Below are 25662 nucleotides of genomic sequence, written 5' to 3' on the forward strand. Positions count from 1 at the left end.
AAAACAATCAGTAAGTTAGATGAAAATTTTAAGTCACAAAAAACATGATATTAAGTTCAAAACAAAATAATTACGGAAGTTCAAAGATAACGGTATAAAATAATGGTTTATTCACACATTTAAGTTTGAAATTTAAGCGATTCGTCGTCTTTACGTCTGTCAACAAAATACGTCTTTTCTCGAAACCGTACGTCTTTCGGATTTACAGAATATTTAAAGCAACTGATTCATGTTTTTGTCTGTTTTTCATCTAATTACTCGTATTATATGAACTTAAAATGGATTCGTTGCGTAGTCGTCATCTGGTACGTTCGTTATTCTGGGTACTTAGTTAAAATAATAGAGATTGTAGAAAACGGAAAACGATAACTAAATGGAAAAGAAAAGAAACTAGCAAATTGAAAATATATATTTTTCTTGCGAATATTTATCACTAATAATCCAATCAAATCCAATTACCTCAAATATATTATCAAAAATATTTACCAAGTGCTTCATCTTCGTTAATAAAGTTAATATCACCGTATTTATTATACCATTTTGTTTTCCTAGGAGTAGCTTTAGAACATCTGAAATACGGAGCCTTGTGATTTTCAAAAAAATGTATTAGTTTAAAAGATATAAAATAAAATAGTGACAAAATGAAATAAATAACCTCAACTGGCATTCTTCACGGCTTGAAAACTATCTCTCGGAGTACCTATGAGTTAACGTTCTAATTTGTGATCTTGATCAATTTAATCCCAATGTTGTAAAAACAATTGTTCTAATCTATTTTCTGTATTGGTTTCCCAATCATGTTCTATTGGATTAAAATCACAGGCACAGCCGTGTCAGAAATTATAACCTCCTGACGATATTACTGCTCAATTTTTGCATGGCTTAGCATTATCATGCGTAAGCATTAATTCCTTTCCAATAAATCAAGTCAATAGTATTCTCGTTGAAAAAAATGTGTAAAATACCTTTGTGCTACCTTAATTGATTCCATCCCAAACTCGCCACTATAATGCGCGGTTTCTAAACTATTACACGTTCTGTAGGCTTCTGTATATTTTTGCTACCACTATCACCAGAAATGAGATAGCTTATTGTTAAGTTATTATCTCTATCGATTATTTAGAGATATGTAAAATTTGATATTTAAATTAGGAATCGTAGAATGGCTCAAATATACTTGGTTTGGATTTAAGTTGTATCTTATTCCAAATATTCTAGATAGGATGTATGGAGCGATATGAAGCAGTGCTAAATGTCCCACAGGCTTTCTAACTACTCTTATAAATAGAGGTGATTTAATATTACATTGTTAACTACTTGTTATACGTAGATCTGCTCAGCCATATTACCTCTAAGAACTGAAGATTCTGTATGTCTATTAAATTATATATTTCTTCAAAGAACAACTGTACCTGTAGGCGGATGAACTCCTATACTGCTTTTCCATTTCTGGACATAAGAGAGAGCGTCGATATCAACAAACTGTCCATATCTCGACTCATTAGCCAATAGAGAACTTCTATGAATTAGTGAAACTCTTCTCCAAAATAAAATACTTGCCAGTAGTCTTCAACGAACCATTTCAGTTGAAACAGAAGAACGAGAAACATTTAAAAAACATTACTGCATGTCTTTCTTTCACGTATCCAGATGCTAGGAAGAAGCCGAAACTTTTACTGAGTTGAAGCTTGTCAGTACTTCTCTCTGAAGTCTACCAACTTCAATCAGGCCAATAACCATATTAGAATAATCTGTAGTAAGTTCACATCTCGGCATTGTTCAGAAGAAAAATCTTAATACTAAATCAAAGTTGACTGAATAAAGTGGAACCAATAACCGACGTAAAGTTTTTTTTTTTATTTTTTGTGAACGACTATCGAGCTTTTTTTTGTTTTTGGTCGGTGCCATCGGGACTGATTTTAGGTAAGTTTTTTGTAAATAGCTTGACACTTCCGTTATTTTTAACTTCTAGCTATTGGTTTAAAAATATATCCCAATTCTACAAACAAAAGGAAATAAACATTTGTTACATTTATTAGAAGTATAGAATTCTTATAGAATAAAAGTTTTTTACGAAAATACCTATTATAGAAGCTATAGTCCGATGCTGTGCCCGAACAACGCGAAAATCGTTTTATCAAAGAACTTAGCCTTGTATTAGAAAATATATATAGAGGATTTCTAAATAATCGACATTCATTTCGTGATATACATCGTAAAGAAAATACATTGTCACAGAAAAATGTTTAAATTATTAGTATTTGCTGCCTTACTCACTGTCGCCTATTCTCAAAGGCAGGCTGTTGCTTACCTAGCTGATCCAGAGGGTAAAAGTGGAGTTAATGGTAATATTACTTTTTATGAAACCCCATTTGGAGTATTTGTTGTTGGAGAAGTTCATGGTTTGACTCCAGGAAAACATGGTTTCCATATTCACGAGTATGGAAATATAAGCCCTGGCTGTAAAGGTATAAATATTTTATCTGTTTAATTATTATATTTACACAGTTATTCTATTCAAAATATATCAGTCTTTTCTGATATTTACATATACATATACAAACACAAGTTTGGCCTCTTAACATCTAAAGTCCACACGCAATGTTTTTGAAACCATAGTTAGTTGGTATAAAATACTTTCAGAATAATTATTTGAGGAAGACTCGAGAAAATTCTTCTAGAAATAACATTATAGAAGATAATATATGTATAAGATCAAATATATTTTTATATAAAGTATTTTCATAATTTAGGAATCTTATTTTTTTGATGTTACGTTCCCTTACTATATTAATTTAAATAAAATTGATCAACTTCTATCAAATTTATTACATTACATCTATGATTGTAAATTCAATAATTATTCGTTATGATATATAATTTTTATTTAAATTATAATTTTAATTAAATCACATTTCAAAATTTCAATTCTGATGTATGTTTGAGAAAAACGATAATCACACCCTGTATATCAGTTACATTACATTTCTTGTATAAGGTTTATGACTTCATAAACTGCTTTTCTGGAGAAAATTCAACGTTTTTGGGTTCTTCATATTAGCTTTTGTTTTCCCATAATGTCTTGGGCTGGCACCAATTTGTATTCTGATCCAATAAATAATTTGCCATAAAGTCATTAGGATCGTACTCCGAACTTCACAAAGTTAATAACCGATATTTGTTGTGTGTCTTTTGTTCACAAAATATGATTGAAGAAAGGATTTTGAGGCTACCCCTACAATGATACTCCTGATAAATAAATCTTCCAGCACCTATACTTATCATTCAAACTGACACTCTGACTGAAGTAATTAGAACTCAATTGAAATTAAAACATCAAACATTGCGGATTTAAATAATATCTTTGAGTATAATTAGTGAATATAAGGCTTGTTTGTATTGGGCACCAGAAAAAGAGATCCAATTCCAGATTGTGAGATATTAGAGGAACCTAAAGATCCCTAGCAACTAGAAGAAACTTCAAAGGCTTGAAATATTCTGTCATCATGTTTTCTAGAACGGAAAATTGCTGTAAATGATTGGGATAACCGACACTTGCAGGTAAATCATCAAAAACATAGGCACCAACATCGGTAATAATTTCGTTCCCCAAGGCTGCATTAACAAGTCTAAAGAACTAGTCCCTACACCACTATACAGAATGTATGTCTCCCTTACACTTTTAACGTGGTTAAAACTTCAATCCATTCATCATTCTATTGGTTTTGATCTTACACCTTCAAACGATATCAAAAGTTTTGCTCTGAATGTCATTCATATTTTCTATACAATCTAGGATTAGAATAACTTTTTTTTAAATTTCTTAATTAATCACATATGGATAATTATTGTGTATATTTTGTATTTAGCAATGGGAAGTCACTACAACCCTTACAATATGACTCACGGTGGTCCAAATGATAAAATTCGTCATGTTGGAGATCTTGGTAATATCGAAGCAGACAACAACGGCATCGCGTTCGTAAATATGATGGATCGAGTAATAGCACTACGTGGTGTCAATGACATTGTTGGTAGAGGAGTTGTTGTCCACAATACAACTGATGATCTTGGAAAAGGTGGTGACGAAGAATCACTTAAAACTGGAAATGCCGGATCGCGCCTCGCGTGTGGTGTAGTCGGAAAAAATTCTAATTTCTAGTTACCTTATAGTATATCAGATAATTTTATTTATTTCATTTTTCGAATATGTTGTAATATATTCTTTACTCGTATATAATTCGTTTTTTTATTATCATGAAATGTGAAAAATAAATTATTTTTGCAAGCTCCGGTACGATGCAGTATCTTAAAAACATGAAAAACTGCTTTATCAACTTTGTTTTTGAAAATATATAAAAGCGCATCTTAGATAATTCAACATTCATTCAGTGAGATATATCAGTCAGTAATTACGTTAGATTGCACTTCATTTTGAAAAAATGTTGAAGTTATTAGTATTTGCTGCCTTACTCACAGTAGCCTACTCTCAAAAAAGTGCTGTAGCTTACTTAACCGATCCGAATGGAATTAGTGGCGTTACTGGAAATATTACTTTCACTGAAACAGCTTTAGGAGTTCTAGTTAATGGAGAAGTACATGGTTTGACTCCTGGACAACATGGTTTTCATATACATGAATTTGGAAATATCAGTCCTGGCTGCTTAGGTATTGAAAATCATCGTTTTTTTACACTTGTGACTCGTCTATAATTTTGTTTTTTCATCTCATTGAACAACCCACACTTCTAATTGACAATTTTCACTCAATGGGAATGATTTTAAATGGATTTAAATGTATTGTCTAATCTATCGACTTCAAGGATTTATCCTTGTTCTTGAAGTAATAAATTCATCCATCACGTTTATATATGATTGAAATACATTTTATTAACAAAACATAATTAATAATCTAAGTACATCCACAAATTTTATGTATGTAAAATTTATGAATTTAGTCCTTTGGATACTAAATTAGAAGGAATCGTTTTCTTGTAATACTAATTAATCACGGAATCAAACCCTTCACTATCGAAATGATATAGCTTTCCTTTTTTATTCATTGAATTTTTTTGAAATTTAAAACTACAAAACTTTTTTCAACCTAGCTCGTTTTTGTTATATTTTCTTTATTCTTATGCATTGCATCCTCCTTTTTTCCACGTTTATGTTATAATTATTCAATTATAAATTGAATTAATTAATATACTTTCATTTTATGAATTTTTCTGTTTGCAATATTCATCTTTTTGGTTTCATATGCCTGAACCAATTGAATTTTATAATTTTTAAGTTTCTATTTTTGTTATATTTTAGATTCCACCATTTCTTTTGCTACTCCACATAATTTTGTCTCCCCGTTCTTCGCGAGTATTTTATTTTAATGCACATATGTGACGTGTACTGGAGATACTTTCCCGAAACTAATTTTGCAAAGAAATGATTGTTTTTTACAAAAAATTGCGTTTCCATTTTCTATCTGTCCCAAATGGCATATTCCATTTAAACAAAAAATGTCTTTTCAAAATTTTATTTTCTGAAGAAATGGATTTTCCACTTTCTACTTACAAATTCTATTAAAAAAAAAACAAAAACTCTCTCGAGAAATACTTTTTCACATTCTAATTAGACAACATTTAATTTGGACAAATAATTCCAAAACTCAGTTAAGACAAAAAATACATTTTTACAAATTTTATTTTGTCAAAAATGCCTTTTCCACTTTTAACTTGGACAACAAATGGTTTATTTAAATTCAATGTCAACAACAAATTAAGTTATAAAATTAGTTGGAAGTAACTTCATCCAATTCAATTTAAACAAACTATCCGTTTATAAATTCAATTAGAGACAAAATGATTTGAATGATTTAATGCTCATTTTTCACTTATACGTTATATTGATTTCATTTTCGCATTCATAATCTATATATGTGTGTCAGAAAGTGAATCTAATTTTTTCCTTCATGTTATTATTTACATGTTGTCACGGCCCCCTTTTTGCAATTTATTTATTATCTTTGACCTTTTGTACATTCATATCATGCATTTCTCTGTTTCATGTGTTTATTTCACTAGCAGTATACCCACTTCCTTCGTTTGTATTCAAATTACATCTTTAAATGTCTAAAATTTCCTTTTCGAAATAAAACCATCAGTTTCTCAATACAATAACGAAACGAATAATCCTAATTTTTTCAGGCAATAAAAAATTTGGATCAAATGATCATTATTCGAAAATCGAAAAACATTATTCGAAAAAAAAAAACTGTGAATTACCCTCGATTTTATATGAATGTTTTATCAAACTAAAGTTGATTGTGATGAATTTGATATTTTTATTACCAGTTAAAAGCATAAAATTTATATTTTCCACATTTACTAATATTGTATGCATAATTACTTTGTATGTTCCCAAATCCAGCAATGGGAAGTCATTTCAACCCAAAAAAAGTGAACCACGCTGGTCCACAAAATGAAATACGTCATGTTGGAGATCTCGGTAATATTAAAGCAAATGATGATGGAATAGCGTATGTAAACATTGTAGACAGAGTTATAGCTCTACGTGGTGTCAATGATATTATTGGAAGAGGGGTTGTTGTCCACAATACAGTTGATGATCTTGGACAAGGTGGTAACGAAGAGTCACTTAAAACTGGAAATGCCGGATCGAGACTAGCATGTGGTGTAATTGGAAAAAACTTCTGAAATTTTCTGTTATGTTCATTATAAAAGAAATGTTACTTTCGTAATAAATATGTTGTTTCTTAAAACGTCTACGTTGTTGAGCATCTCTTTTGTTACTGGACTTTGCTTTTCCAAAAGCTCTTCTGCTGCGAGTCTAGCATTAATTCATACCCGAAATATTAACTAAAACATAAGAAGATGTATGTTTTTTGAAAATAATTTTTGATGTTACGGTTGATTACAGAGGTCGATAAGCGATTTAAGTGAATGCTTTGTTTCATTCAATATAGAAAGATGTTGTAACAATTTAGAAAAAAAGGTTATTGATTAGATTCACATGAGAAGTTTAAAATCACCATTCCTTGAATGTGTTTTTACGGAAATTCTATATGTTGTGTGAAGGAAGAAACATAGTTATTTATTTATATGCAACAACAGTGAATTACTTAGAAGGTGCAACAGATTCTCTTTGCACTTTGTTTCCAATTATAAATTCTAATGCATTCGTTGTGTACTGAAAAAATAAAGAATATGCAGGTTAACATAACTAAATACTATTACATAATAAAAGATCAAAATAAGACAGACAGTTGTAATTAAGAAATAAAATATGATAATAATACCTTACAAATAATATATAATATAAATAATACAATATTATATGAAGGAAAAGCAATGATGAGAGAGAAAATAGAATTGAAACACCTTTGAAAAATAAGGAAAAAACTAAATAAAACGATAACGAAAGAAGGCAGTGAAAAAGTAACCCATAATAAATAAAATTGAGCCGAATTTGTAAGAATAAAGACAGATAGATTAATGTGAAAAATAATTGAAACATGAAACACTATTTGAAAACGAAGGGATGAAATCAATGGAGAAACTAAGGTCAAAAATGTGAAATAAGGAAGGTGAGTTAGATGATAGTGGATGAAATAAATACAGGACATAACGAGACCAAGAACTTATCCTAAAACGATATAAGTATAAGAATAATATCTATATATTAAAACGAGCTATGTGATTGAAAAGTAGCTTTAAGTGCTTTTAATAGATTAGACTAAAGCTCTGATCTGAGCTGAGCGCATTAAAAGTTGAGTTAAGCGCTTTTGAATTTAATTCTTGGAAAAAAGAAGAAAATAGATGATCGGATAGAGGAAAAAGGACTAAATAAAGGGTTGAATTTTGAAAAGTGCTTATAACAGAAAAGCACTGGAAAATGAGTGAAAGAGGGCATGGAATCCTTAAAAAAATAAGACTAGAGGAATTTCGAATAAACATTGTCATTTTACATATTTTTTCATTATTTTGGGATTCTAAATATCACACCATCTCATAGCAAATAGGAATCAATATTATTGTCGTTAATTTTGAAATAATTATAATTTTTCGAAATTTATATATTTTGATTGTTTACCCTTATCAGTTATGATAAAGCTAAATCAAACTTAATTTTTAATTGAATTAGCAATCGTAAAATCACCTTCGAAGGAAATCAAGTATTAAGTTTTTCACAATGTCGATATTGGATTAGATTAAATTTAATCATAACTGTATGTACTAATCCTGTTAACACTATTATTGGTAACGTCTGCAAATTTTTATCGAACAAATTTATTCCAAGTATTACTAACATTATGAAAACATAATCAATATGTAAAAACTACATTCTCACTTGTTATCGAAAATTTACATGGAACTTGATATGTTTAATTTGTATTATAATGGAAATATACCGATTAGTAAATACCACAATCTGGTAATGAGTAAAACATATTTTTATCATTTTATTTAAATTTTGCTTGTAAACAAAGTTTCCTTTAATTACCATAGTCTATCCAGAGCTTCTCAAACATTTCTATATCTGCTTCTGCTACTTTTTCTTACTTAAGTCGAATTTTTTTTCGATAAATATTTTATTTTTCAATCCTCTAGCCTAAATGCGGTAAACGCATTCAGTTTTATCGTGATAATCAGACTTTTTGAGATCTAAATTCCATTTAAATGACCTGTGTCATCAAAACATTCCCGAACAACACTTTATTGTTAATTTTACTCCTAATTGCCCCAGTCATTGATCATAGGAAACAAAAATGTACATTTATCTTTATATACATAACTTATATCTTCAAGTATTCAATATTTTTTTATTTAAAATGATCATATTTTGTGTCTGTATTTATATATAAGACGTTAAATCTGAAAAACATGGACTTTTTGTCAATATCGATATCTTCATTAGCTCGCAATTACATAAAGACAGATTTTGATCTTATTGAATCCCTTCAGAACGGTTAATACTCCAGTACTATCGAATTAAATGGAATTTCTGGAACCGTTTGTTTTATTCATACTGAACCTACTGTTCAATGCTAGTACTATATTAACACTCACAAATACACTGCGTGACGTGCATTTCGATAACCAAGTTATTGTCTTAAGGAACTAATAAAATATAGAGTGGGTTGTAAGATAAGCCCTTTGTCCTTATTTGTTCTTACATTAAACAATCTCAATGCTTTCAAGAAAGGAAACGGGGAAAATAGATGGAAATTTCTAAAGAAGGAATGAGTAGGTAAAATAGATTTGAATAAAAAGGAGCTTATGCTCTAAAATATAAAAAAATTGAATTTATATTTTCTAAAATATAACCAAACAGGAATCTGTTTTATTCTATTTGTTCTGTTCAGCAAATAAAAAGAAAAAACGAATTGTCACTAAAAATAGAAAATTTGCTTAAAACCAATCGGAATGGAATTTTGTGAGCATTATATAAAAAAAAACGTTAAAAGATATAAGAAAAGCTCCCCATCGAATATAAAGAATAATGTCACCACAGATTTTACTAAATTTACTTTGATTTTAACACTGTGTAGATAGAGAACGTTTTCGCAACGAAATAAATCAGGAGTGACTACTATGTCACAATACGTGAACAATATTCAAATTGTTACATCTTCATATAAAGAAATTTGTAGGGTCTGAAGACGATTACATGGTTATCGAAACTATTTGTCGGTACCAGCTAACGCTGCTGATAGATTCGACTAACTATGTAAGCTTGAAAAGACGCTTTTTGGCGTCATCCTCACTTTCAATTGCGAATCATCAGATATAATTCAATATGTATCGTCCCACGATAGTCAATTAAGGTAGCGAATTATTAAAATTTAAGAAAAAGAAAGTATTTTAATATATTTATACTTTAGATTGGTGCATCAAAGAAGTTTTATTTTCAAATCACATCACTATATACACGAAATAATTAATTATTACTCTACAATTAAAAATAAACGACTCCTCTTTAATCTGACGCAATGAGTTTTTCTGTGGACGGTCCTGGGTAGGCGTCCGCCTCTACATCACCCTCTCCAGTTACCATGGGAACAGCTTCGGGCAGGATATGGAAATGAATTGAATGGGAATGCATGCCACTACACCGTGTTCTCTTCCATTCTCTCCTCTCTTTCTCTTCTTTGTGTACTCGATTACAGAAAGACCAGTTAATGTGGATAATGAATTATACGAAATTATGACAGATCACCTTTTTGCACCATACAGCAACTATTAAACACGCAATTAAATTGGCACTATATCATCTTAGAAGATATGAAATATTTAGTTTCTGAGAATTTATTAACCGTATCTTGACTTACAATAATAATGAAAGTAATGAAGACTCGGGGACGAGACTTCTATTAGTCTCATTTCTAGACTCGTGCGTAAGGTCTCGATTCTGGTATGCCACGTAAGTCTAATAGGCGAATATTTCTACAAGCGGACTTGAAAATGTAACTAAAAATGTTATTAAAAAAATATTTTCCTTATACGATAATATTTGAGACTTTGTCAATCCATTAAAAGAATAAGATTATGCATGTCGAGATTTCGATTGTATTGGAAGCGAGGCGATACGAGAGTGAAGTCTTCAATACTTTGAGTTGTTTTTCATTCAACGACTGGCCTAAAACGCTACAAGTTTTCCCTTTTATTTTTACGATCATACGATTGTAGTACGTTTTAGCATAATACCCTACATGTAATTAGCATGTAGAGACATGGCGATGTCGCTTTTAAACATATCATGAGAAAAAAGAATCGAAAATGAATTCTGAACCGAGAAATGGTTTCTGATCCTGACACAGAATTTTTAATCTTATTAATTAATATACATCGTTCAATATCAGTATGGAAGTTCCTTCCTAACTTTATTTAAGTTAGTGAAATTTCTAACTATACCATTCTTGAAATTTACTTAGTTAATTGATAATAAAAAATACCTAAAAATAAAAAAATCAATGGAAGGAGCGTTTGAAACGGTTAAATATTAACGTTATCGAGCTCCATCTCTATACAGTATTGTTTTTCTTCTTTATGCTATAAAACTGACGGAATTTGACTTAGCAATCCTGTAGCTGCGCTGATTACCTACTTCATTCTCTTTTGATTTTGAAATACACACGGTTACTAATTATTTTTGTAATCATGCAGGTGTTTGACAACAACCGGGAGGGATAGGAAATTTGAGACGTCTAATGAATTCCAGCGCTGAAAAAAGGTTAAGAATATATGGGGTGTTACTTTTTTTTAAATCTTTTGAAAGTAGACATTATTCTGTTTCCATATTTATTTAAAAAGTAAATTCACAGGTCTACAATGGGCGCAATTTATTATAATGTCTCCAAACCATTTAATGACAAAATTAGATCGGCGAGACCACGAATACAATGAAAAATATATGCTAACATTTTGACAAAATATATGTTTTTTATTTTATTTAAAGTTCAGTTAGACTGATTTTCTATAAGTTTAATTAGGTTAGAGGAAGTTGGATAGATAGTTTGGGAGGGGAGGTCAAGAATCGATGCCTTTACTTGTAAGATTTAAAAGTTTAATTAAAGTAACGAACATTGATCAATGAACAAAACTAAATAATTGAAAAGAAACAAGAAGCCTTTAAAAGAGAAGATGGATTAATCTATAAAAGAGGAATAAAATTGAGTTGGTAGCATTTATCATGTTCGTTAAAAAATTTATCTTTAACAAATTTCAGCAAATATATTTCGTAGTATCGCACAATTTAAGAAAACGTATAATTTGCAAGGGACGTGATAGAAATATATTGATACCAACAAAACCATATGCCATCTTGCTAATTACTTGACACCCTCAACATACTTTGAAATTTTGAATTGATAGCCAACACAATCGACGCCTTGTACTGCTTGGACATTTTTGACTGAAAGATTGAAAATTAATTTTCGCTGTACACACCCTGAAAAGTGCATCATTCGTTTTTGAAAAGCTCTTTTATCCTTTTTCACTTTTTAGTTATTTCTGCTGTAGATTGGCATTGTTTATTACCTTATGTATCATCTTTTTCCACACTTTTCTGTCTCTCACTATTTCTTTCCAAACCACAGCACACAGTAATTCTAGCTCTTCGTATATTTTTTCTTTTCGTTATAACTTTGATCTATTTTTTATTGGTCTACACAATATGTTTCTTTTTAAGAGGCAGGAGTCTTCTGTACATGTCTTAGTGTCTGTGCTACTATGTATATTTACTCCTTTTATTTCGTTCCTAATCCAAAATTGTTCTATAACAATTGTCTTAGTCCTTTGTCTTTAGGATTCTTCTCAGTAGTTTTCTTTCCACTATGCACAGTTTTTCCTCTTTCTTTTGTCTTTCGGTGTTAGACTCATTACTTCAGTTGCATAAGTTGGTGTTACCATTATTATTACCTTGAAAATTTCTCAAAGAGATTTCAATCTTTAAATTGTGACTGGTGTTTCCACTATAATTAACCATCTGTTTTAATCCTCTCATTTATCTCATACTTCTTTTCCTGTCTACCATTATTCCAGGTATTTTAACGTATTTGTTATTTGAAAAGTATATTGTTATATTTTTATTTTTGTCTCTTTTTTTATATTTCGTCTTGTACATAACATAATTTATGGTTAATTGGTTAATGCTTAATGTTCTGTTTTCTTCTTTCTTATTTATATTTTAACATTTTATCACTTCTTATTATTTCCACTTGTTGTCTTGTATGATTTCAATGTTTGGTATACTGATGATAAAAACAACATTAAGTTTTAATGAATATGGAGGTCTTTTTGAAATAAATTCACTATGTTTTCTAGATATATTATATCCAATTATACTTTAAAATACTTTTTTTCATACTGTACTGTAAAGACGACTTTGCAGTACTAATTTTTAGTCCGGAAAATGGCACTTTATGGTATTCTAGTACTTTACAGTACTCTTAAATTCTCGTTTGAAATAATTAGAAATAAAAAATCAATTAACATCAATAACTAAACTTTTATTTTAATTTTTGAATGTTAATTATATTTCCAATGTCTGTCTTCGTTTACAATGTTACCTTAGTGACATATACGTCCATGAAGTTATTATTTTGGTACTTGATTAGATATTCTTGACTCGGCTCCTTCGTTGCCTCGTCCATAAACATCAATCTCGTACCGTACTAAATCACTTCCCGGACTTATAACATAAATGATATTTTTTATTGAAAAAAAGTAAAAGCGTGTATCATAAAGATATGTTTTCATTTCTCAGTGCGCCCTACCCTGTATTCTTTGTTATCAAAGTTTGCGTTTTTAATGTGCAAATCCAGTAATGCTTCCGTTACATTTTCCCCGTCAGTTGTACAACGACTAAACTCAATCCTATATGGAAAGAAATAAAACTCCTAATAACCTTCTGTGACTCAACTCCTTCTTTACGCATGTGCTTAAAATCGAGCTGGACCAATAAACTGGGTCGATGTTTCTCCGACGACGCGCCGCCGGGTATTTCGAGTGTCCCGACGCTCGGCACCGCCCATGCCCATGTGTAGATGAAGTTATAGTTGACGTTGACGGCGGCAGGACGCATTTTGATCTTCGTAACTGCGAGAATAATCGGAGGGATGCTAAAATTCGCTTTGAACGAATAAATTACATTATTAAAGGATCATGCATCCCATTTTTTTTGAATCGATATCTAATGCATATACTTTTTTTAAGCAAATATGCAGATATTTTGGAAAATATTTCATTATTAGAAATTTGTATGTATATTAGATTTTTAGCTTTCGTCTTAAACTCAATAATTACAAAAACATCCGAATTCTATTTTTCTTCATAATATAGGGAGATAAATGAAGAATCTGATCCAAAAAAGATTCGTTTATAGTATATTTTCATGGACGAGAGACTGATAAAATCTAATCTAAAACTAAAATTAATGTATCTGAACAAATACAAATTTCCGCACTCTCATTGGACTTTGATTACCATAAGATAAGCAGAACAATAGAAAAATGTTTTGACCTGTCAAAATTATAAATGCTTCAACATTTTATTACTCTCTCAATCATTAAAATAGAATAGAATTTTATGACTTACATGAATATGTATATATTTATAACTCGTACAATCATTATGATACTAACAATAAATATTATGACATTTTTTATGATATGAACTTTATAATTAAAATGTTTATATTCTGACGAACATTTTCTTATTGCATTTGTGTAGGTGATTTAAACATAGTTCACTTTCAGTAGGTAACAATCTAAAATAATAGTAAATGAATCGCTTTTCTTGGTATTTTCATATTGAGCATTGTAACAAGAATGATTTACTATTCAAAACTTAAAATGAAAATTAAGTAAAAAGTTGCGAATCTTGCTCACTTAAAGTTTATGAAAGTAGTACTTGAAGTTGCTAATTAACAAAATTGTTAGCATAAGTAAGTTTATTCACGTGATAGTTTCTTAAAATTAAACTCAACTTCTACAAATCCAAAATGTTCATTATGTTGAGAAGAGAACATACATTAAAGTTTTTACCAGAAGTGGCAAATGGAAAATATATTCAGTGACCTAACACTAACTTCGCATTAAGAATGAAACAATAATATTTTTTCTCAACCATGTAGCTAAATACACTTCTGTACAAGTTTAGGCATCTAAGAAAGGAGGTGGTAGATATCTGCTTGTAGTACTTCGTACCAAACAATAAAACTTCTTGGATTTTTTGCGCTAGAGTCTGTGGAAGGTTCTGCAAACAACTACATGATATTTCACATATATTCGGTGTGTTTTAAATCTGGTCACTGCGGTGGCTACTTTAAGATTAACTAAGTGCACTAGAGTGCTAAAATGATTTGTCAACATAATGTCCAGCTGTCATACTACCCCGTAATGAAACAAGTAGAATGTACAAGTATGCTTCAACAGTCCTTCGCATATGCCTCTTAATACCCAATGTCACGTCGCTTTCCTATGCGGCGTCTTATTCTTCTGCGGTCGTTTTATTCACCTAATAGAATCGTGATTCGTCGATGAATAAAATATTATGCCACTCCTAGTCCTACATTCATCTGCTCCAGCTCAAACGTTGTTGATATTGGTCCGCCGTCAAAGAAAACAATCGTGGATGGTACGAAAATAGACCAAAAGATTAGTAATTTGACGCGATCTCTCATAGCATGATGCATCTAATCTTGACTAGTTAAGCTTTGTAGTTCCTCTACTTTTTTTGTCCACAAACTATTTTTGCCCTAACATACTGTTGATTTTTGACCTTTCGAACTTTTTGTATTACGCTTAAAACTTTGGTTAATTTGATTACTCAATTGCGGATGAACGAACATTTTTTTGACTATTTTGACGATGTTATTCAACCATAGTATTCAAATTAGAACAGTTTTCTTCGTGCTTAACAGATATATCTTTCCAGCGGAGTCGTAGCTGTGCCTATACCCACGAAATTTGGATATTCAAAATCACATTGACGACATTATTCTTACAAATAACTAAACATGCAAATAATGAGCTTTAATTCTGCGTGAATAAACATTCATTAATTGTACATTTGTCTGAGTATTATTTCAGCCGTTTCTGTCACCCTGTAGTTTAAAGTTTATTGTATTAATTTAATTTCTACAATTTGTAAATTAATTTTAGAATAAAAATACTTTTGTTGCCTGGACTATATTGTGTAGATTCCCATTTGCATGAATAAACAAAAGCCTCCACAGAAAACGGGGTTTGAAGTCGAGCTCGCACAACTCTAAACAGAAACGAGCAGTTAAAACGAACAGAACGGGAACCAAGCAAATAAATTTCAGCAATGTTTATTCATAAATGCGCCACTTCCATATTTAACCAAAAGAATATCTAACATCCTTTTTACATTTAGAATGCTCCAATTAACGTAACTGTAACCTGAAAGGTGAATGAGGCACGGAAAAAATGATACAGGAAGAGTTTGAAGAATAGGTAAAGATCTGGTCGAATAATTGATAAACAAAAATAATAATAATCGTTTAACTATCTAAGTTGAAATTAGTGAAAGTGTAGAAGGAAGAAGAAGAAACAGGGTATTACCCAGATGCTACGTTTCAAAAGTTTAGTTGTAGCAACGTAAAATCAAGTAAAACAAAAATGTATACAATCCTAAAACTAAATGTTTTAGACTGCACGGTTATGTTATAGAATAAATTTCTTTTGCCAACAATCTCTTTTAGATTAATAATTTTTAAATACATCGATTTTTGTATCTGAAAGAACGTAAATGTCGAGTGGTTTAATAAGTACTGAATACACTGTTTACACCACCACCACACAATCGTGAGTGTTGGTGTAGTGGTAGTGTAAACAGTGTATTCACTATTAATATCGCCAACGGTTTCATAAATTGTTATTTGGTTCAAGTATTACGTCAAGTTACATGTGAAAAATAGTAATCGATTATTTTCGATTGCTCGAGTGGTATTCGTTAAAATTATATTATGATAAATAGATAAATAATAAATCATTTATTTTGAATTAATATAAAGAGTACAATTATTGTAATTAATTTTTGAAACATTTTTATTTCTCGATAAGCTTCAGTTAGCTATATTGTTTTTTTTCTATAATTTTCTCAACTTTGTCAACATATCTATTCACTGAGTTAACTCATAAGACAAATTCCAATCCGAGTTTAGAGTAGAACAATCGATTCGTTTTGATATTAACCTAAAGAAGTCTATAAGTCTCATTCTCAGCCCTATGAATTTTTGGAACAATGTGGAACAAACCTAAAACAACCTAGAACTACCTTCAAACATGTAAGTTTCAAATGCAGTGCCAAATTTTGATATTCAATTCACTTTTTTCCATAACATCTACTAGAGTAGACGCACGAGGCGCTTGAGATTTTTTGTTCGATATTAACCATTCAGATGCAGCGGTAGGTTTTTCTTCGTTTTGTATACTTTTACAGAATATTCATGCGGGGAAATTCACCATAAATGTCGACTTCTCTCTTGAAAGATTCTACTAGATATACGATTGTTTCGTTGCCATGCTACACAAGCTCGACGATATATATTTTGTAGAACTTCTGTTGTAACACATCTCGTGAGTTTTCCAAAATTTTGCTGACTACTTCAGTTGTTAGAGCTGCAGAATTGGATTTTATTTCCCATGATAGGTCCTGTAGCTGTTTTCTTGTAGCATGTAATAGTTTAAATGGATTTTTTATACGATCAAAATCTCTCCTTATAATCGGCGCCATTAGCTCATATTGAACCCCCAGTCTTCAAGAATACCAAAAATTATTTCACAGCGCACTTTAGCTTATTCGGCATCTTCAGGGGCTTTAAAGATCCAATCGCTTCACTTTTCGAGAAAGTTGGACCTTGTTGGACCCATCTAAAAACCTTAGCGATTAAACCATGGTTAATTTTATCATGGATTATAATTTTTATTATTTTATTTATCGGAAGAAGAAATTTCATTTATTTTTAAAGTGATTCCGTTTCCAAACAGATGTTCTGTAAAATTTATGCATATTATCACAACAGTATTATCTCAATATGATGAATGACTGATGAAATATTGTATGAATAACATTTACTTACTTTCGATAAAACGAGATACAAAAATGAATGTATTATTATAATATGGGCGGAAACCAATGAATGCAAATATTTGTTTTAGATGAAATTTTTTATTTTTGTTTGCGTCGATGTATGAGTTTGTTTGACAACAGGATCAACAAACTTTATTAAGAGTAGAAATAAAAAACATGTGTTATACTTATTGTATTATATAACTTTTTAATGTTTGATTGTTTAATTCTCCTTGCAGGTACTTTAAGAGAAAAAGAGCAATTAAATTAATTCGAAACCTAGTTGATAATTGAATTTTTGATACAGTTTTTATTTACATTCTCAAAACTTTAAAATTTCAGTTAAACTTCACCCTACTACTACCCCCCTTAACACCGTGACCAAAAGTCTTTTCTCCAAATTGGAATTGTTTGATGAGTTTTTTTCTTCTAAAAAGTTCTTTATCTTTGAATTTTATAGAACAAAAATTAAATGCCAGTTTTAAGAGATTGCGAAATTACTTTTTTAGCAAAGTGGCCATCAATTCTCCTCGCATATGCTTTTGTGGCTCCTATAGAACGTGATACTACTAATAACTCTTCTATGTTAAAAATACCTAAATTTTTGAAGCTCATTGGTCTGTTATACTGAATTAACCAATCTAACTACTCAGTCAAGAATCTCTTGCCGAATCGTCGTCTTATTTGCTGCTTCTTCTAGTGTCGTTTCTTTTGAACTGGTTGGGATTTATTGCCTGTATATTCTAATTCGTTAGTGTTAATTAATGCCAGTCGATGGATAGTGATTACATTTGTTTGATTCTTCTAACGACTCTTTTGAAATTTATATCTACAGTGGGATCTTTGTACCCCATTTTTCACATTCCTTTGTATATTGTTTTCCTCCTTAAGAACATATTCGATGTTTTTGATTTTTAGAATTAACGAGGCAAATGGATGTTTTTATATTTATTTTTCTTGCAAAAACATGTATTTTTTTATTAATTTGAATACAAGTAGATATAATAATTGTATTAATCTTTCCAACAGCCAAAAATATCTGTTTGTCTAATAAAACAACTTAGTGGAATAATCAATGCTTCCTTACATGGAAAATGTCGGTCAAAATAGTGGAAGTGTTTCAGAACAATTGAAAAGCTTTGCAAAGTCTCTCTCATCTCTCTCACTCCAAAATCCGAGTTCTCTTTGAAGTTCGCTTTTAACGGCTGGAATTGCCAATGTCACCCAACGATTCGTCTAGTCTGTAACTTTTGCTGGCTACTATGATCTCTTGAAACGCATAAACTTTAGGTTCTATTCAACAAATAGAAGGAAGACAGAATTTCTTTGCGTTTTTTACGAGAACCTATGTTAAGTAAAAATAAATATTCAATTTTTCCAATGAAAATTAATTATTCTGTTTACTACGGTTCTATTTGCGTCATGTCTATAATTGAATACCAGTTAAGCTTTTGTTCTTTTCAATATTTCCTCTGTTGAGTTATTCTAGATATTAATTTTTCCCTAAAATCTATAATAATTTTCCTATACATTATTTAATACTGATATGTTCGAAACAAATTACGATTTATCCTGAGGTGAAACAAGAAGTATATTTTTTTAAATCTAATTCATTTACACACTTCACTATTCAGTAACCACTAAACTACATTCATATCTCGTGATTCTACATTTCGTTTGACGTATAAAGTATTCTTTGATTTCTCTTTATCTTTACTATTACTTTAACTTGGCTCCATCAGTATCGATTTTGAGGTTGTCCTACATTTTCCTCTTCTTTTGATATGGATATGTCTCGGTACTACGGAAGAAACTTTCTTTGTCAGGTCGATTCCAAGATTGGCCGTAGACTAATAATGTTTGTTCAAATCTGCCATTGGGACTGTCAATTGTCGTCGATTTTTGATGATAATTGAATATTAACAGGTGTACCTTCCTCCGCCGTCTTTGGAGCCGTGCTATTACCATAGGTTTTACTCCATGACAGTATAACATGTACAGCTATCGCATCTTTGCTGCATTTACGTGGATGAAGTCCAATTGGACACCATGTAGATTCTTTACGCCAATTTAATGAATTACAATTCGTCGCGCTTTCGCCAAAACTTGAAGGACGGTGTTTTGTTGACAGAAACGGCCTCGAAGATGACATAAATGTCTGGTTTTACGATAGTATCGATAGTTGTATTCACTATTAGGTTATAGAATGTGGTTTTTCAATTGCCTGTATTAAGAACGTATATTTACTAGTGTTTTTATTTTAGCACTTGTATACATTTTGTGTTTCCACTTCTAAATCATCTTATATTATTGAACCGACTTTTTTTTCATACACTGAAGTACAATGAAAGACAAGTTTTCTCTTTCAGTATAGATACCGTTATTATTTTTAATGGGATACAGAAAATTCTTGCTGGATTTTTTATTTCTGACATCTCGCTTTGTATAGTGGCTTTTTATTCTATAATTTCCAGAATAAAATTTTTGTTTGTGAAAAATCGAAAAGTAATTCTCAAACAATAGTAAAAATTTCCTTTTGCTTGAAATTAGTCGTATGTGCTAGTCGGAAATACTAGTTTGATAAAAACCAAGCAAAAACGTCATTTTATTTATACTGTTAAACTCTATATCTATGACTGTTTGCCATACATAATGACTAAAGAACAATTATTTCATTTGACTATTTAATGGAACGTTCCCTCTTCCCAGAATTCCTGTTGCTGTAACTAGTTTTCTACTGTGTACAATTGAGGCGTAGAATTCCAAAACCAGCCAAGTCCATTTTTAAAAATTTTTCACAGCTGGCCGATAAAGGTCATATATTTTTGTGTTATCAGTGAACAGCTGATGTTATCTCTTCTTTTTTTTATTTGCCACTTATATACCAGTCCTCTAACAGCAATACAAAATTTTCGAGAAAAAAAAATTAATTTACCTAAAAAAAGTCTTCGAATTGGACTTGGCTGGTTTTGGAATTCTACGCCTCAATTCGTCCTTTGGGTCTAGGCGCTTTACTTTGGGATGTTTTTAAGATTTAAGTCAGAGTATAACATATGCGGACCGTAGGGTGGATGCCCAATCTGCTCCCATTGCAATTTCGTTTGGTTTGGGTTATGAAATTAAACTCTTTACTAGCTGTTGAATGTATCATCCATCAGAATCATCTAAACTCTCAATACATATTTATCCATAATTTAGGGAAACAGTTCCGTACGTACTTTTACCCAAAATAGCCATCTTTAAAATCTGACAATACAATCATAAAACAGTACCAATACCTATAAGCTATTTTCATGCTGAATTATTCCAGTACTTTAGGAGTATTAGTACAGAAGACAGCGAGATAAAGTGCCGAATAGAGATTGCTCAGGAAACTTTCAATAATATAAGATCCTGCCTTTACAAAGACTACCTGAACTTGCGGAAAGTTACGGAAATGCATTGTTTAATGCTATGTATGGTCGGTAATACTGTACGGAGAGACTCTATAGGTCAGGATGATTAACTAACCGGAGGCATTACAGTTCATACTCAAAGGCAAGATCGAGGGAGTTGGAAGGAAGCAACAGTCGTAGCTCAGAAGAGACTGGATCGGTGGATGAACTTTTTCGCTTGGCACATGACGGTTTTTGCCATGGCAAAAACTAATCTAATTTCTCGCATCAACGCATAACTGTGGATGAAACACTAGTTAAGACAATGCATTGCAAAGGACGAACCAGCTCAAAAAAGGAACAAAGACGATTTCATCGGCTAGAAAAGTGCGACAGGTTTTGGTATAGTCATAGCGTTCATCGAAACAATCAACATTTTCGCATTTCCACTGAGGAAGGGTGAAATGCATCCTCATTTACTCCCAGATTAAAAGAATGCACCGAAATAATATATTTTCTGAGCCTTGAGTTAGTTACTACTTCTATGCCGAATTTCATAGTTGCTAACCAAACACTGTTGATGACTGGACTATTTCATATAATCAACATGTACAAACTTTTCATTAATTAGATAGTGAAATATATTGAATTTTCATGGAAAAATATAAACATATAAAATGAATATGATTTACTGTTATCTAACATAATTTTTTTGTTTCAGGCCGGAAAGATGGGACTTGGCCCCACAGGTCACATGCCTTTCTTCTGCCATAATGGGGATCCGTTATCGCAACCGCCACCAGCGCACATGGGAATCCCACCGTACCAGTTGGACAGCAAGGGGGCGGCATCCATGGGTGAGTACGGGGGCTCACCTCAGCCGCAGCCCCTTAGCCCAGCCGAATGGAGACGACTCGGGCCGCTGCTCGCCGCCACAGGTATCTTTGAGACTTACCACCTCCCACCATCTCCTATTTGGTCGTGGGTGGTAATATTTTAGTGGTGGAGGGCAGTAGCCTGTAAATTTTGTTGGGAAAATTTAAAATATATTTCTTAATTTTTTGTAATTTTTCATTGCTTCAGTAATTTCTAATACTAATTCCAGATAGAAAATTTTCACATTTAATTTCAGTCGTCAAAAGATACTTTCTTTTTTCACGTGCATAAAGTACTAAACAAATTTTAGTACAAAATCATTTTACATGTGAATTCAGAATTTTTTAAATAATTCTTATTTAAACGCATAAAATCCAACAAGTGTCCTTTGTTAAGAACCTTAAACTTCCAAGAACAAATTAGGTTACAGAAAAAAATCATCAGAAGTTGCTTTATCCTTCGTGAAGAGGCGGTAGCATCAGGTCATAGCAGGTATTGAAGTGGCTGCCATTATCCTAATTATCCTTGGTCGTTTGCATATCTCGCTCTTTCTCAAAGGACTCGTGGAGTCGGAGGTGTTTTCATAATTCGACACTCGGAACAGGGATCCTTTGAACTTCCAGAATCTAATTTTGTTTTGCCTCTTCTTCTTGTTGAATTTTTACCATAGGCGTAGAGATCGTAAAAATAATAAAAATTCGATCTAAAAAACTATTTTGATCAGTATAAATATTCTATTTCTAGTAAACAATTGTGATAAGACACAGGATTGGACTAATTAAACATAGTTTCTACTTTAAGAAAATTTTAGAATTTATCTCGCTGTAGTTGAACGTTATGATGAACATATTCATCACAACTACTTTGAAAATTGTATTTTAAAAAAAATAGTTAAAGAAATATAATGGTAATTTTTTACGAAGAAACGAATAACCAAATATCGAAGGAAAAAGAGTGATAGACAACTATAAAAAGGGAAAATGTTGCATTACTATCTGAAGAATTTTTCAAATTGTACATAGGAAATCTCTTGTAGGGTCAATCAATTATAAACGATCATATAGAGTGGGTAAGGATATATGTGGGTGTTGAGAAACGATCGTCTGTGAAAACGAGAAACTAGACGAAATTTAACGCACACTTCCTGTCAAGTTCAGAAAATCTAACCTTTGATGATCAAGAGTGAAAGTTGTAACAACTTTAAACAAGGCCGATAACGTTAATCAATCCCATCCCTGTCGTCCTTAAACTAACGTGTCTAATGAAAACACTGCCTTTGTTTGTGAGCTCGAATGCTATGGACGCTTCCCAGTGCTTCAGATTTTATAAGAACTGACCGTAACCTATGAATGTGATCTAAAACATAATTAGAAAGCATTAGAAAATTGATAAGAGAGAGATAATCAAAAAGCTGCATTTTTCAATCATTTTAAACTTGTTTTGAAGAAAACGGCGAACCTTTTTACGCCACCGAATCAATGCGTGCAATTATGGAGTGAAGAAAGAAAGGTCTGTGAAATCCATAACTCTTAATATATAATTTAGCGGAGGCAATGTATTGAATCTGTTTTATAGTGATTTCTTCCTGAAACCTAACGATTAACTTTCTCAATTGAACATGGCTAAGGTGGGGCATGGCACAAAAAAAGTTGGGAAACACTGATTTAACCAATTATTAGATTAGATGATTAGAAGAAACATAGATTCTTAGGTGTGTGTGTTTTTGTGGGTACATACATGTTACAAAATGAAGGATGTTGAGGTATCAACAATTTAGTAGATTTTCATTTATTTAATCTGATTCATAATTGGTGAAAAATAGAATATATAATTAAATACAAAAATATATTTATAAATTTTAAGTTATAATAATTGGATATAATGATACAAAACAAATTTCTATTATCTGATAATATCAAAACAGTTATACGTTATTTACAAGTATTTTGTGTTATTTCCGAAAGCCAATCAACAGAATCATGTTCGCGTGTTTCGAAAGTGCCAATTAGAAATGTAAATACGGCCGAACAGGCGCTACATGCCCATTCTACTGGTATGTTAGTCGATCCGATCTGTCATCAAGTTCTCCTGTTGGACTGTTATTTTCCCAATTTGTTGCATACATGCATAATCCTTTGTAATAAAATTACTTACATATTTAACCTTGTTGTCAGCTGAACTTTTCGAAGTAATCAATAATAGACAATACTTTTTTATAAGGGGTAAATCAACATATTTATAATAAGAACTATAAACTATCTAACTTAATTATTTAAAATTTAAAACACAACTGCAGTCTTGGAAATACAAATATAAAAAACAACTGAAATTTAACAAGAAAAATGGGTCTGCTCATTAATGAGATACAGTGTATTAAAATGAGAAGTTTTTTTAGTCAAACAACTTTATTTCAAGATAATTATGACATCACCTCAAAACATTTCACCTTCATTAGTTCACGATTCACATATGCAAGTTATTTAATTTCATCATTTTGTTTATTAACAAAAACAAATACATTGATCTTCAAAATATTTTTTAGTTTTATTATTTTACCCCATGAATCTTCAATTTCTGTACTTAACATTTATCTAACTATTATATAATTCGTAATATTATTAAAAACAAGTGATACAACAATTCGGTGATATTCACTAGAACTAAAAGAAGGTTCGTTTGTCTCATCCCAACGAGCGATTTCTAAAATTTTCCAATACATTGTCTATATTCCATTTTGAACCACATAAATAGAAGATTCTCATACTATCACTGAATATCTTTGTTTGATAAATTTATTCAGTCTACGTACCTTCTACATCGGGTCTAATTGGAACCTTGTGAACACCTGTAGAAGGTATCAGTATACTTCAGTTATGAGACAAAGACATGTTAATGACCAGTTTGCAATTAGTGACAAAATAAAGTAAAAGACCAATTCCAGGAAAGATATGTGATAATTTTCTTCATTCAGTAAGCAATGTGATCAGAAAAATAAAGCATGTATAGCCAAATAAAAGCACTTACCTCCTCCTGCTCTTGGGTTGCAATAGGCGCATTTTCCTACTTCTCTTACTCTTTTTAACTGGAATGCACAACACAAAAAAACACTGGAAAGAGGCCGTGTTTCAATACAAATCACAAAATTATTAATTTTTTAATAAATATATGAATTTCCGTGCTTCATATTACGAAATTTGGTATCAAACGTCTCAAACTTCGACTATTCCATGATTTGGTGGTTTGCCATTGTCCAAATTTCTAAATTTTAATGTTGCTTGGACCTAGATTTAAGCAGACAGAGCGCCATCTCTCTACACTACGGCGCTTATTAATTAATACAAAAGGTTATTTCTTCCGAAAGCATGACCTTATGTGAAAAATTCAGAAATTTAGAACATTTTTCCATTATTGTTTCAACAATTTTAACTATATCTATCGACACAGTCTTTTGCATTTCGACTTTGATTTGTTTGGATAGAAAATTCTCTTTACGGATATTTGCAAAATATCAGTTTTCTAAATAATTAGTACTCAAGTCTTCTAAATCTAAAGATTTGAATATTTCATAAAAATTTTTTGGTTAAAATTTTCCCCCAATTCTTATTATGGAATTTCGGTTAGGATATATATTATCACATGTCTTTTATTGGCTAATTCATAAATAACCATATTCTAATAAGTTTAAATTATCAATCCGTTCTTTTTTAGACAAACTATCCAATATATATGTCAATGAACTCTAAGATTAATAATTTATCGAAAATTTGAAGTTACTATTGTTGAATTCACAACCATCTTAAT

At 31.0% G+C, this 25662-nt stretch overlaps 3 protein-coding genes across 8 annotated transcripts in view; all 3 read left to right on the top strand.

Moving 5' to 3' along the window:
- Window positions 1–25662, top strand: part of LOC130441056 (protein pangolin, isoforms A/H/I/S) — a 398392-nt gene that overhangs the window by 315825 nt on the left and 56905 nt on the right. For 4 of the 6 annotated variants that reach the window (XM_056774549.1, XM_056774550.1, XM_056774556.1 and 1 more), the window contains exon 4: window positions 21707–21923. In XM_056774549.1, the coding sequence (XP_056630527.1) occupies window positions 21707–21923 (217 nt within the window). The remainder of the gene's footprint in view (window positions 1–21706; window positions 21924–25662) is intronic. The other 2 variants (XM_056774551.1, XM_056774552.1) reach the window with 1 other exon arrangement.
- On the top strand, window positions 2190–5593 carry LOC130441058 (superoxide dismutase [Cu-Zn]-like). The gene is made up of 2 exons (XM_056774560.1): window positions 2190–2468; window positions 3870–5593. The coding sequence occupies exons 1-2, from the start codon at window positions 2243–2245 to the stop codon at window positions 4160–4162; spliced, it is 519 nt and encodes a 172-aa protein (XP_056630538.1). The 5' UTR covers window positions 2190–2242; the 3' UTR covers window positions 4163–5593.
- On the top strand, window positions 4309–6774 carry LOC130441060 (uncharacterized). Its single transcript, XM_056774562.1, has 2 exons — window positions 4309–4668; window positions 6423–6774. Exons 1-2 carry the CDS (start codon window positions 4443–4445, stop codon window positions 6707–6709), a joined length of 513 nt encoding a protein of 170 aa, XP_056630540.1. The 5' UTR covers window positions 4309–4442; the 3' UTR covers window positions 6710–6774.

Source organism: Diorhabda sublineata, chromosome 3, assembly GCF_026230105.1.
Source record: "Diorhabda sublineata isolate icDioSubl1.1 chromosome 3, icDioSubl1.1, whole genome shotgun sequence".
NCBI lineage: Eukaryota > Metazoa > Arthropoda > Insecta > Coleoptera > Chrysomelidae > Diorhabda > Diorhabda sublineata.

Excerpts from the sequence above, each read along its gene's own strand:
- LOC130441058 (XM_056774560.1), top strand. The coding sequence starts at position 2,243 with ATGTTTAAATTATTAGTATTTGCTGCCTTACTCACTGTCGCCTATTCT. Across the intron at positions 2,469-3,869 it reads TATAAGCCCTGGCTGTAAAG|CAATGGGAAGTCACTACAAC; the intron begins GTATAAATATTT and ends TTTTGTATTTAG.
- LOC130441060 (XM_056774562.1), top strand. The coding sequence starts at position 4,443 with ATGTTGAAGTTATTAGTATTTGCTGCCTTACTCACAGTAGCCTACTCT. Across the intron at positions 4,669-6,422 it reads TATCAGTCCTGGCTGCTTAG|CAATGGGAAGTCATTTCAAC; the intron begins GTATTGAAAATC and ends TCCCAAATCCAG.